Source organism: Manihot esculenta, chromosome 8 (assembly GCF_001659605.2).
Source record: "Manihot esculenta cultivar AM560-2 chromosome 8, M.esculenta_v8, whole genome shotgun sequence".
NCBI lineage: Eukaryota > Viridiplantae > Streptophyta > Magnoliopsida > Malpighiales > Euphorbiaceae > Manihot > Manihot esculenta.
The window spans coordinates 27,800,825-27,815,130 of record NC_035168.2 but is presented as its reverse complement, the minus strand read 5'-3'; the positions used below and the strand labels follow the sequence as shown (position 1 = coordinate 27,815,130).

Here is a 14,306-nt window from a genome sequence, read left to right as displayed (position 1 = left end):
GAAAATAAATCACTTTGACTTATAGTACCGAAAGCTTTGTTGCATGCAGATGCCATGCGAGTGTCTACATGCAAGGCTGAATGCAGAGAACTCTCTGCATGCACCTACTCTAGCCTAGCGAGAGTAGAAACTTTGGTTTTAAAAAGCCAAAGTTCCTCTTCCCATCACTTCTTCGTTTGACTCTTCTCTTCTTTTCTCTTCTCCTCTTCTTCTTCTTTATTTGTCGTAGAAAAAATTTTCACCATAAATTTTCAACATTTCTCTTCTATTTTTTTCATCTACATTTATAGATTTCTTCAATTTATTTCATCTCATTACCAAGTATATCTAGAACTCTTTCCTTTTTTTTATGAAAAATGTGTAACGATCCGGAAACCGGACCGCTACCGGCACTAGGATTCAGATCGACTTAAGGTCGTCGGAACCCGTAGCAAGTCTATTGTGCACTCTGTGTACCTGTTATATCCCATACATGATCATACATTTCCATAAAAATTTTGAACTTTTCATTTACCAAGCTTGACCTGTGCAAGCACTATCTCTGTAAACATAAAACTACATACTAGAGCCCTCATCAAATGCTCTAGATGGGTCATCATCATATATATATCAAGCTTGGTTCTCATCAAAAAACATCATAAAACATAAAATACTGATCATGTACAAAGGGATCAAACATACATTAGGGCCAAGCACAATACTATAACTCTGTATATTACATAACTTTACATTATCTCTATACATTACATCATGTCCACTACTCTCTACTGTTACACTTAGACTTTACCCTTGCTGATCCTTTATCTTCTCTATGGCCCTGAAAACATGAGGGTTAGAGAGAGGGGTGAGCTTACTAGAGCCCAGTTAGCAGAACAATAAAAACATTTAATAAAACATGCTATCATGAAATGCATCACATCACAAGGAAATCATAGCAAGGATGGACTGATCCAAAAATCCCTCTGCTCTATGCCCGGCCCTCAAAGGATCTCCTCAGGACTTCTGTTACATACAATAGACTCTGTGCCCGGCTCTCGGTGGGGCTCCTCAGGATATAAACCATATCCAGAGGGCTAATGGATCGTCCTGTTGTCCATCCACATTAACAACAAATAATGCAATGCGTCATCTTAGTGAACACTAATGCAATACATCCTAATATAATCATGGCATTTATGATGCATGAAACATGCTAAAACTTTCATTTAATTTAAAAACATAGTTCTATTCCACTCACCTCTAGCAACTGCTGAACAGCCTCTGAATCAATTAACTCTGTGGGCCTCCTTGGTTCCTCGGGTCCGAACCTACAAGGGTGGACTCAAATGAGGGACTGAACATACTCTAACATAACTCTGAACATCTCCCCAAAAACCCCCTAAAACATCATAAACATGCATGGAAAAATGGGCAAAGGAAGGCTGGACAGGGAACTTTCGGCGGCAGGTTTGGCGGCCGAAGGTCTCTCCAGATCCGAAAGTCAGACACTTTCGGGGGCGGGTTCGGCGGCCGAAAGTCCTTCCAGAGACGAAAGTCACCCACCTTCGGCGGCATGTTCGGCGGCCGAAACTCTCCTCCAGAGCCGAAAGTTCAAACTTTCAGGGGCGAGTTTAGGCGGCCAAAATAGCCTCCTCAAGGGGTTCGGCGGCCGAACCTTGCTTCGGCGGCCGAACCTAGGTTTACCAGATATGCAGAACTTGTTCCAAACTCAAGTTCCCAGCCTCCAAAACCTATAAAAACACCCATATCATGCATACCACTTCTCTAAAACATACATATACCCTTTTCCATGCATATAGGGGCCTAAAAACTAGTTTAAACCCCACAACTACATCATGGCATCTCATATAGCATATGATCAACATATACTCCAACTTCTAGATCCACTCTAAACATGCCATGAAACTCTCTTAAACCCTTTAAAACATGCTTAAAACATAAGGGGAGGTGAGGATCCATGCTTACCTCTTGAAGATCGAGAGGATCGATGGTCCTAACTCGGAGATGTAGAGGAAAACGATCCAGAATCTCCAAGTCTCTAAACTTTGGCTTCTATGCTCAAAACTTCAAAAACCAAGTTCAAAACTCATTAAAACTTGCAAGATTTTGAAGAACATGATGAAAACAATCAAAGGAGGACAAAAACCTACCTTTGCCCGAAAAGAGAGTGAAACACACTCCATTTCCGGTCAAAGGGCCTTTTTATAGGTGGCCGACAAACCTTCTTCGGCGGCCTCAGCTGCTTCCACAACTCCACTACGTTCGGCAGTCGAAGTGGGGATTCGGTGGCAGCAAAAGCATGCAACTTTCGGCGGCCGAACTTCACTTTCGGCGGCCGAACCTGGCAATTGCCTCCTTGGTCTTTTTGTTTTCAAAACTCAATTTTCTTAATCAAAACCATAAAAACATGTGAAAACATTTTGAAAAACCTCTGTTTTCTCCTTCTAGAAAGCTCCGACATCCGAGAATTCTGGATTCCAACAGAGATTTCGCTGGAAAGTAGGAATTCCGATGCTGGGGTCTAGCCGGGTATTATATTCTCCCCCCTTAAGAACATTCGGGGATGAATGTTCCTCCTCTAACACATGCATACTGAAGCCATCACATAAACATAACATAAACTCATGAAAGCATAACAAAAAACATAAAGAAACAGAAACTCTCACCTTAAAAGAGGTAGGGGTATTGCTAGAGCATAGACTCCCATTCTCCTAGGTACACTCTTCTATGTTATGGTGGTTCCAAAGGACTTTCACCATCGGGATCTCCTTGTTTCTCAGTTTTCTGATCTGAGTGTCTATGATCCGCACTGACTGCTCTACATAGGTGAAATCTCCTAGGATCTCTACATCTGGTTCACTACGAACCTTACCTGGATCTGACACAAACTTTCGTAACATGAAAACATAGAAAACCGGATGCATTCTTTCCATAGAAGCAGGTAAATCTAACTTGTACGACACATTCCCAACCTTCTGCAATATCTCGAAGGGTCCGATGTACCGTGGAGCTAGCTTACCTTTTCTCCCAAAACGAACCACCCGTTTCATTGGAGACACCTTAAGCAATACCAGATCTCCCTCCTGGAACTCTATATGCTTCCTGCAGACATCTGCATAGCTCTTCTGCCGACTAACAGCAGTTCTAAGTCTCTCTCTAATAATAGACACTACCCTGTTGGTAATCTCTACCAACTCAGGCCCTGCCAAGGACCTCTCTCCAACCTCTTCCCAACAAACAGGTGACCTGCACTTCCTCCCATAAAGAGCTTCATATGGAGCCATCCCTATGCTAGCATGATAGCTGTTATTGTAGGCAAACTCTACTAAAGGTAGATGCAGCCTCCAAGAACCGCCAAAATCTAGCACACACATTCTGAGCATATCCTCTATGGTCTTGATGGTCCTCTCCGACTGACCGTCAGTCTATGGATGGAAAGCAGTGCTAAAGTCCAACCTTGTGCCCATAGCATCCTGTAGACTCCGCCAAAACCTGGAGGTGAACTGGGGTCCCCTATCTGACACTATAGAAACGGGAGCCCCATGCAGCCTGACAACTTCCTCAACATATACTTGCGCCAATTTGTCCACAGAATAGCTACTCCTGACAGGGATGAAGTGAGCAGATTTGGTCAGTCTGTCCACAATCACCCATATGGAGTCTAGTCTGTTGGACGTTGCCGGTAACTCCACCACAAAATCCATAGCTATATTCTCCCATTTTCACTCTGGAATCGGCAGTGGGTTAAGCATTCCAGCCGGCTTCTGATGTTCTAGCTTCACCCTCTGACATACCTCGCAGGCTGACACAAACTGTGCCACTTCTCTCTTCATAGCTGGCCACCAATAAACTTTTTTTAAATCCTGATACATCTTGGTGGCTCCAGGGTGAACACTGTACCTGGCATTATGAGCTTCTCCCATAATGTCTCCTTTCAGACTTATGTCATCTGGTACACATAACCTGTTCCCATAGCGGAGGATCCCTTTGTCGTCGAATCTGAACTCATCACTCTTCCCTGACTGAACAGTTCTGGCAATCTTGACCAACTCTGGGTCCTTATGCTGTTTATGAGCCACCTGGTCCAGAAACACGGGTGTCACTCTCATCTGAGCTATCAAAGCACCTGTACCAGATAACTCTAACTGTAGCCCTTCGTTAACAAGCCTATAGAACTCCCTCACGACCGGTCTCCTCTCTGCTGTGATATGGGACAAACTGCCAAGTGATTTCCGGCTTAGGGCATCTGCCACAATATTTGCCTTACCCGGATGGTATTGTATCTTACAATCATAGTCACTAAGCAGTTCTACCCATCTCCTCTGCCTCAAATTCAACTCTCTCTGACTCAAGATGTGCTGCAGGCTCTTATGATCTGTGAAGATCTCACATTTAACCCCATAAAGGCAATGCCTCCACATCTTGAGTGCAAAGATCACAGCTGCCATCTCAAGGTCATGTGTAGGATAGTTTAACTCATGCTTCTTCAGCTGTCTAGAAGCATAAGCAATCACTCTGTCATTTTGCATCAACACACAACCCAGTCCCACTCGGGACGCATCACAGAACACTGTGAAGTCTTCATTACTGGTAGCCAGAGCTAACACCGGTGCTGAAGTCAACCTTTTCTTTAGCTCTTCAAAACTCTCTTCACACTGGTCAGACCATGCAAACCTCTGGTTTTTCCTGGTCAATCTGGTCATAGGAGCAGCAATTTTTTAGAAGTCCTGTACGAACCTCCTGTAGTAGCCTGCCAAACCCAAAAAGCTCTTAATCTCTGTCACTGTGGTGGGTCTAGGCCAGTTAGCTACAGCCTCTATCTTCTTGGGGTCCACTGCTATTCCTTGGTCTGACACAACATGCCCCGAGAAAGAGATGTTCCTCAGCCAGAACTCACACTTGGAGAACTTGGCATACAAGCCATGCTCTCTCAAGGTCTGTAGAACTATCCTTAGATGATGGGCATGCTCCTCTGCATTTCTGGAATACACCAAAATATCATCTATGAAGACAATAACAAAGTGATCCAGATACTGTCTGAAAACTCTGTTCATGAGGTCCATGAATGCTGCAGGGGCATTAGTTAACCCGAACGGCATTACTAGGAACTCATAATGCCCATATCTGGTCCTGAATGCGGTCTTCGGTACATCGTCTTCTCTGATTCTCAACTGGTGATACCCTGATCTCAGATCTATTTTAGAAAAACAACCTGCTCCTGCCAGCTGGTCAAATAGATCGTCGATTCTGGGTAGAGGATACTTATTCTTGGTAGTGACTTTGTTCAACTGCCTATAGTCGATACAAAGTCTGAAGGATCCATCCTTTTTCTTTACAAATAGCACTGGAGCACCCCAAGGTGAGGTACTCGGTCGGATGAAACCACTATCTACCAACTCTTGCAACTGTTCTTTTAACTCTATTAACTCTGCTGGTGCCATCCTGTAGGGAGGGATAGAGATCGGTCTGGTACTAGGCATCAACTCTATTTCGAACTCTATCTCCCTATCAGGTGGTAGTCTTGGAAGCTCGTCTGAGAAAACATCTAGAAACTCTTTGACTACGGGCACTGAGGCGGGTTCCCTAACCTGACTATCAAGCTCTCTCACATGAGCCAGAAACCCCTGACAACCCCTCTTGAGCAACCTACGAGCCTGTAGGGCTGATATCAAACCTCTAGGCGTACCCCTCCTGTCTCCTCTGAAGACAAACTCTGATCCATCCTGATCTCTGAACCTGACTACCTTGTCTCTGCAGTCCAAGGTAGCACCATGTGCAGATAGCCAATCCATCCCTAGAATGACATCAAAATCCATCAAATCTAGAACCATAAGGTCAGCTGGAAGGCATCTACCATCTATAAACACTGGACTATGATGGCAGACTGACTCTGCCACTGATGGATCACACTTGGACCCACTAACCCAAAGGGGACACTCTAACCTAGAAGTCATCAAACCCACTCTCTCTATGGCTCTCGGAGCAACAAAAGAATGAGAAGCACCGGGGTCCAATAAAGCATACACATCAGAACAACCAATGATGAGATTACCTGACACCACGGTGTTAGACGTGTTAGCCTCCTGCTGTGTCATAGTGAAAATTCGAGCCGGAGCTGACGGACCTTCACCACGGGAACCTACTAAAGAAGAGGCTGCCCCTCTCCCTCTGCCTCTGCCCTGAGTCATGGCTAGAGCTGACGGCTGTGGCATACTTCCTGGAGCTGTCTGATGGGACGGTGCCGTAAAAGCTACCCTAGGACACTCTCGAGCTATGTGTCCTTCCTGGCCGCATCTATAACATGCTGTAGTCCCGAGATGATAGACTCCCTTGTGCGGCTTACCGCACCTCATACACTCTGCAACCTCTGTACCTGAGCTTGAGCCACCTCCTAAACCCAGACCTGACTTTAGCTTATTCTAGAACATATTCTTCTTTGGCTTATGAGTGAAACCACTCCACTTTTTACTGTCTAAAGCTGCTGCATTCTGGGAAGAGGGATCTGACTTTCCCCTACCTGGGGTCTTAGAGCCTGAAGACTGTGCCACCTGCTGTTTAACTATTCCCTGTATAATGGCACTAGCCTCCATCTTTCGTGCTATATCCACCACTGTGTGGAAACTCTCCCTTTCTGCTGCTAGGATCAAGGAGGAATACCTAGGATGAATGTAACGACCCGAAAATCGGACCGCTACCGGCGCTAGGATCCGGGTCGGCTTAAGGCCGCCAAGACCCATAGCAAGCCTGACATACATCCTGAAAACCTGTTTAATCCCATACATGATCAACAACATACATAAAAATTTAAAACTTTTCTTTCATACACCCAACTCAACCTGAGCATGCACTGTACATAGCCATAATCATAATCATGACCCCTCTGTGGGATCCCATCAATGCCCCAATGGGCGATACATCATAAGATGAGTTGGCTTACATGAACATTATAAAACATCTTTGATCATGTACTAAAAGGGATACCTCATACATAAAGTCAAGCACAATCTCTAATCCTCAACATCATTACATGACTGAAACTGTACTTTTACATAACATTAATACATTCATCATGTCCACACTATCTATTACATACACAAGACTTCAATACTCTTGTAAACCTCCTGGTCTACCCTGTACCTACAATCCTGGGGAAAATTTGGGAGAGGGGTGAGCTACTAGAGCCCAGTGAGCAGAATAATAAAACATTTAAAAACATATGATAACATGGAATGCATCACATCACAGCTAATCACATCAAGGATGAACCTGTCACCAATAGCCCTCTACATGGTCCAACTGTGCCAGAACGTAGAATGGGTCCTGGTCTTTCCCTTACATATAATAACATAACAGTGTCCAACTGTGCCAGAACGTAGAATGGGTCCTGGTCTTTCCCTTACATAGTGCCAGCGAACGTAGAATGGGTCCCACTGGTCTTACATTCCGTACCGTACATATCACATTGTCACATCATAGGTCGAGGGCTATGGATCATCCAACATTCATCCACATCAACATTTAAAATATGCAATGCAACATATTCGTGAATTCTAATGCAAGCAACCTAATTCATCACATGGCATTCATGATGCATGATCAATGCTCAATCCTTGCAATTGATTTGCTTAAAAACATAAAGAGTTATTCCACTCACCTCTGGATAGCTCTGACCAGACACTGGGGCAACAGACTCACTGCTGGGGTCCTCGGTTCCTCGGGTCCGAACCTACACAGGTGGACTCAAATGAGGGACCAAACATACATGAACAAAACTCTAAAATATTCCCCAAAAACCCCCCTAAAACATCATGGAATAATCATAGAAAAACATGCAAGAAAGGGCTGGACAGGGCACTTTCGGCGGCAGGTTCGGCGGCCGAAAGTGCCGCCGAACATGCATGAGTTTCGCCTCTGTCTGGGAGTTTCGGCCGCCGAAGGTGCCGCCGAACCTAATGGAACAATTGGTACTCACTCTCACCAGACTATTCCCTTAAAGTGGGAGGTCAAGGGTTCGAGTAGTGGGGGAGGCGACCTAATTTCCAAAGGGAAATTTGGGCCAAATCCACTTGGGGAAGGATGCATTCGATGCAAGAACCCAAGGGGACAAATCCTGCCAGGAACCCGTGAGGGTGAATGGATGTTAAGAGCTGTTCACGACGCCAGTGGAAAGCCCGAGGTGGCAAAGAGGCCAGGCGAGGGATAGCCCTGGGCCGTGAACGGTAACAGTGCCGGGGTTCACGTCCGGGCTGTTACAATGAAGCCTCATGGTATATCTCCTAGCCTTCTTCTGATCTGTGTCATAGGCCTGACCCACATACTGCAGCAACTCCAAGAACCTATCAATGTACTCATCGACACTCATATCCTTTGTCTGTCTCAACTGTTCAAACTCTATCATCTTTAGCTCTATGAAACTATTTGGAAAAGCCCATCCAGCAAACTCATTTGCAAACCCCCCCAGGACATGTTATCCAGTCTAGGGTCCACATAGTTATTAAATCACTCTTTTGCTTTCTTGCATTTCAGAGTGAACCCTGCCATATGAATGGCTCTACTATCACTTGCCCCCAACTCATCTGCTATCATTTTCACTGTTTTGAGATACTCAAACGGATCATCTCCTGTTTTGTACTTAGGAGCATCTAGCTTCAGGTAATCAGTCATCTTTACCTTGCTCCTCTCAGATGGGCCAAGTTGAGGTGTTTGGATAACAGGGGCTACTGGTTCTGCTGGTGGTAGAGGAGGTGCAGCACTTTCTGGAGTAGGATTTGCTGGACTTGGGTAAAAGGGTGAGGGTGGATACATGGGGTGTTGTGGATATGGTGGGTAAAAAGGTGGATAAGGCATAAAGGTAGGATATGGGTGAAAACTAGAGTAATCTGATGTACCCCCCATCGAATACCCTGGGCCCTGTGGAAAGGGCTGATATTGGGGTGGATAACCAAACCCCGAGGCCTGAGCGCCTCCCTGAGATGATCCCATACCCTCCTCAGATATGCCAACACCCAACCCTCCATCTCTTCTCTGGTCAATATCCATAGCTTCCTTCACATCCTCAGATCTTCTACCCTGCTCTGTTCTCCTCCTGCTTTCATCAAAAGACCTTCTAGGGTCCCTTGATATTCTTTCTCTACCTGTCCTCTGAGACATTGCCCTTGGCAAAGCAGGGGAACGGGCATCCATGCCCTCATTCTCTGGTGGAGCTCCAGTCAATCTAGCAGATCGACGAGTTCCTCTCATCCTGACTTCTGAAAACATAACATGTACACATAAACATTAGCATCATATGGTCCATGTGAAAACACATGAACCCTCATCACATACATAGCATATCATTAAATGCACATGCATAAAATCATGGCATTACACATCATTATCAAGACAGGACTCTGCATCCTATCCTAGTGGACATGATCTTTCCTATTGTGCTTGCCCTTTTATAACCTCTATGAGCCCGACACTCTATAGGTCCGATCATATGAACCTAGAGCTCTGATACCAATCTGTAACGACCCAAAAACCGGACCGCTACCGGCGCTAGGATTCAGATCGACTTAAGGTTGCCGGAACCCGTAGCAAGCCTACTGTGCACTCTGTGTACCTGTTATATCCCATACATGATCATACATTTCCATAAAAATTTTGAACTTTTCATTTACCAAGCTTGACCTGTGCATGCACTATCTCTGTAAATATAAAACCACATACTAGAGCCCTCATCAAATGCTCTAGATGGGTCATCATCATATATATATCAAGCTTGGTTCTCATCAAAAAACATCATAAAACATAAAATATTGATCATGTACAAAGGGATCAAACATACATTAGGGCCAAGCACAATACTAAAACTCTGTACATTACATAACTTTACATCATCTCTATACATTACATCATGTCCACTACTCTCTACTGTTACACTTAGACTTTACCCTTGCTGATACTTTATCTTCCCTGTGGCCCTGAAAACATGGGGGTTAGGGAGAGGGGTGAGCTTACTAGAGCCTAGTGAGCAGAACAATAAAAACATTTAATAAAACATGCTATCATGAAATGCGTCACATCACAAGTAAATCATAGCAAGGATGGACTGATCCAAAAATCCCTCTGCTCTGTGCACGGCCCTCAAAGGAGCTCCTCAGGACTTCTGTTACTTACAATAGACTCTGTGCCTGGCCCTCGGTGGGGCTCCTCAGGACTTCTGTTACATAGAAACCATATCCAGAGGGCTAATGGATCGTCCTATTGTCCATCCACATCAACAACAAATAATGCAATGCGTCATCTTAGTGAACACTAATGCAATACATCCTAATATAAATATGGCATTTATGATGCATGAAACATGCTAAAACTTTCATTTAATTTAAAAACACAGTTCTGTTCTACTCACCTCTAGCAACTGCTGAACAGCCTCTGAATCAATTAACTCTGTGGGCCTCCTTGGTTCCTTGGGTCTGAACCTACAAGGGTGGACTCAAATGAGGGACCGAACATACTCTAACATAACTCTGAACATCTCCCCAAAAACCCCATAAAACATCACAAACATGCATGGAAAAATGGGCAAAGGAAGGCTGGACAGGGGACTTTCGGCGGCAGGTTCGGCGGCCGAAGGTCCCTCTAGATCCGAAAGTCAGACACTTTCGGGGGCGGGTTCGGCGGCCGAAAGTCCTTCCAGAGACGAAAGTCACCCACCTTCGGCGGCATGTTCGGCGGCTGAAACTCCCCTCCAGAGCCAAAAGTTCAAACTTTTGGGGGCGAGTTTAGGCGGCCAAAACAGCCTCCTCAAGGGGTTTGGCAGCCGAACCTTGCTTCGGCGGCTGAACCTAGGTTTCCTAAACAGGCACAATCTGTTCCAAACTCAAGTTCACAGCCTCCAAAACCTATAAAAACACCCATATCATGCATACCACTTCTCTAAAACATACATATACCCTTTTCCATGCATATAGGGGCCTAAAAACTAGTTTAAACCCCACAACTACATCATGGCATCTCATATAGCATATGATCAACATATACTCCAACTTCTAGATCCACTCTAAACATGCCATGAAACTCTCTTAAACCCTTTAAAATATGCTTAAAACATAAGGGGAGGTGAGGATCCATGCTTACCTCTTGAAGATCGAGAGGATCGATGGTCCTAACTCGGAGATGTAGAGGAAAACGATCCAGAATCTTCAAGTCTCTAAACTTTGCCTTCTATGCTCAAAACTTCAAAAACCAAGTTCAAAACTCATTAAAACTTGCAAGATTTTGAAGAACAAGATGAAAACAACCAAAGAAGGATAAAAACCTACCTTTGCCCGAAAAGATAGTAAAACACACTCCATTTCCGGTCAAAGGGCATTTTTATAGGTGGCCGGCAAACCTTCTTTGGCGACCTCAGCTGCTTCCACAACTCCACTACGTTCGGCAGCCGAAGTGGGGATTCGGTGGCAGCAAAAGCATACAACTTTTGGCGGTCGAACTTCACTTTCGGTGGTCGAACCTGGCAATTGCCTCATTGGTCTTTTTCTTTTCAAAACTCAATTTTCTTAATCAAAACCATAAAAACATCTAAAAACATTTTGAAAAACCTCTGTTTTCCCCTTCTAGAAAGCTTCGACATCCGAGAATTCCGGATTCCAATGGAGATTCCGCTGGAAAGTAGGAATTCCGATGCTGGGGTCTAGCCGGGTATTACAAAATGTGTATGTTTTTTTTTTTTTGATATATAGAAATAAGATTTTTAGTTGTGTTTTGATAAAATGCAATAATAATTTTCTTTTATTATTTAGATTGAAAATTTATATAATTATGATTTTAATGTAGTAAAAAACTTATTGTAATTTTAGTTGTAGAATTTATATACTTGTTTTTTATATAGTAAAAAAATAATATTATTGAGGTAAAAAATATAATAATTGTGTTTTAATGTAGTAAAAATAAATGTAGTAATTGTATTTTAGTGCATTAAAAAATTTATAATTGATCACTACAAAAATTTATCGGATTAGTAATGGAAATTTCCGTTACTAATTATTAAAAATCCGTTACTAAAACGATTTTGTAACGGATTTGTAACGAAAATTTTCCGTTACAGCAAACCTCGTTGCTAATGCATTAGTAACGGATTTTCTAATCCGTTACTAAATTAGTAACGGATTTATAACGGAAAATCCGTTACTAAATATTGTTTCCTTTTCGTTGGTTTTAGTAATGGATTTTTTTAGTAACGGAATTTTCTATTACAGAAATCCATTACTAATTGTGAAAAGGTAATAACAGATTTTTTCGTTACTAATCCGTTACTATTTTTAACAGATCAGTAACAACTTAATCCGTTACTAATCCGTTACTATTTATAAAATTACAATAAAATATTACAAATTATATAATTTAATCAGACAATTTAACATGTAAATTCACTCACCTATTACAACTCATCTCAATAACAAAATGTAAAAACCAAATGTCATACCTATCATGAATGCACTCAAATCCAATATCATATATTATGTAAATCAAATCAAACATATATCCAAGTATTAAGTTGTGCAATTTTAAACTAAAAAAATTAACAAAATATTTATTATCCTAGTACATATGTGTAATGAAAAAAGAAACTATAAATGTGTAGTATTTTCGTCCTCGCCCTCGTCCTCATCATTAACTTCATCTTCTTGATCAGGAGGCTGTGCAGAAGTTCCCTCACCGGGAGCTAAAGGTTGGCTGCCTTGCCTTTGACTCACAAGCTGCATAAGTAAATCCTTCACCTGTGAGAGCTCAGAGGTAATCCGCACATTTTGCTAACGCAATACTTGTTCATTATCCTCACGCTCCTTTACCTTGCGTCTGAGATCAGCCACTTCATCTTGAAGATCCTTATTTTGCTGAGCTGATGTGAAGGATGTACTAGCAGAAGTCTTGTTTGGGAAGAAAACTGAAGCCTATGATCCAAGACCATACACCCTTTTTTTTTTCTCTCCACCTACTGCCTCAAAGTATAACTGAGCCTCATCAATGCGGGATGCCTGACTACTGTCATTATCTGTCAGTGATGCTTGCTCTTTCAAAGTTAGAAAGCGGTCCTTCAAAAAAGATACCATGTGATATAACAGTATAAAATACAAATCAAATACTTTACTATAAATTTATTTAATTTCTCACATGAATGGTCTTTGAGCGTGTATCAACAAACTCTGAGGTACCATTCTTTTTATGAGTAGCCTCAAATAACTCATGAGGTAGAAGATCTTTGCCTAGTCTTTCGCGCTACAAGTAAAATATAAATAGTAATAACATGCTTCAATATAAATTCACAACAAATTGAATAAAATTTAAAGCATTTGAAAAAATTTAAGTGAAAATGAATAGTACATACCATCTGTTGTTGATGCCTATACTGAGATATGGATCCTCCACAATGTCTTGATGGGCCAGCGCCTTGCCCACCTGTTTCACTCTTTCTGTTATTTGAGAATTTTTTGCATTTCTCTTTATACTCAATTGCTCCCCAAGCGGATTGCCATGCATCCATTACTCCTTCTGTCAGTGATAGTCTCTTCTCCTTCCCATTCCTTACGCTACACATAAGGCTACGATACCGCTCGGCAGCTTTCTTCCTCCAAGCTATCTTCATAAGCTGCTTTATTGCCTCCTCCCATAAGAAGTGTTTCTGTAATTACTCATATTTAGTGACAAATAATGCACAGTAAAAATAATCACATGTACTGTAAAATTTGTATTACCTTAAATTCTTGCCAATAGAATTCTTTAACCTCTTCTGGTACATTTTTCCAACAAAAGCCATCTGCTACTAACTTTTCCTTGAAGATCAAGGTAATCCGCCTAGCAATCGGATCAGAAGGCTGCATGCTGTAGAAGAATAATTGACAAAATAATTATATTGAAATAAGCATAGAAATTAAATGCATATTTAAAAATACTTATAAATTTTACTCACATTGAGTTTACTAAGGAAATATATGGTCTGTATCCTGTGGGTCCGCAACTACCAGAAGCAGATGCAAATGCAGATGCAGATGTAGCCATCGATGGAATAGGTGGCAAACCTATGGGAGCTGAGGCAGTAGCAGATGTGTGTACTGAAGCAGGAGTGGATGATGTAGCACCCTGTGTAGATCTCTCACCCTGGTCTGGTCTAGGAATCAAAGCAGTGTGCTGTACCAAATCTTGATTGATATTTTCTGATTCATTTGTGTGGACACCCCTGCCATGGTCTCCTCGACCCCGTGATGAAGATCCACGTCCTCGTCCTCTCATCCTGTATAAATTTACATTAAACAAATCACATA

At 42.6% G+C, this 14,306-nt stretch overlaps 1 protein-coding gene across 1 annotated transcript; it reads right to left on the bottom strand.

Moving 5' to 3' along the window:
- Positions 1 to 13,712: 13,712 nt before the first annotated feature.
- On the bottom strand, positions 13,713 to 14,274 carry LOC122724438. The gene is made up of 2 exons (XM_043959397.1): positions 13,955 to 14,274; positions 13,713 to 13,866 (listed from the first exon to the last, which is right to left on the bottom strand). Exons 1-2 carry the CDS (start codon positions 14,272 to 14,274, stop codon positions 13,713 to 13,715), a joined length of 474 nt encoding a protein of 157 aa, XP_043815332.1.
- Between the last annotated feature and the right edge of the window lie 32 nt (positions 14,275 to 14,306).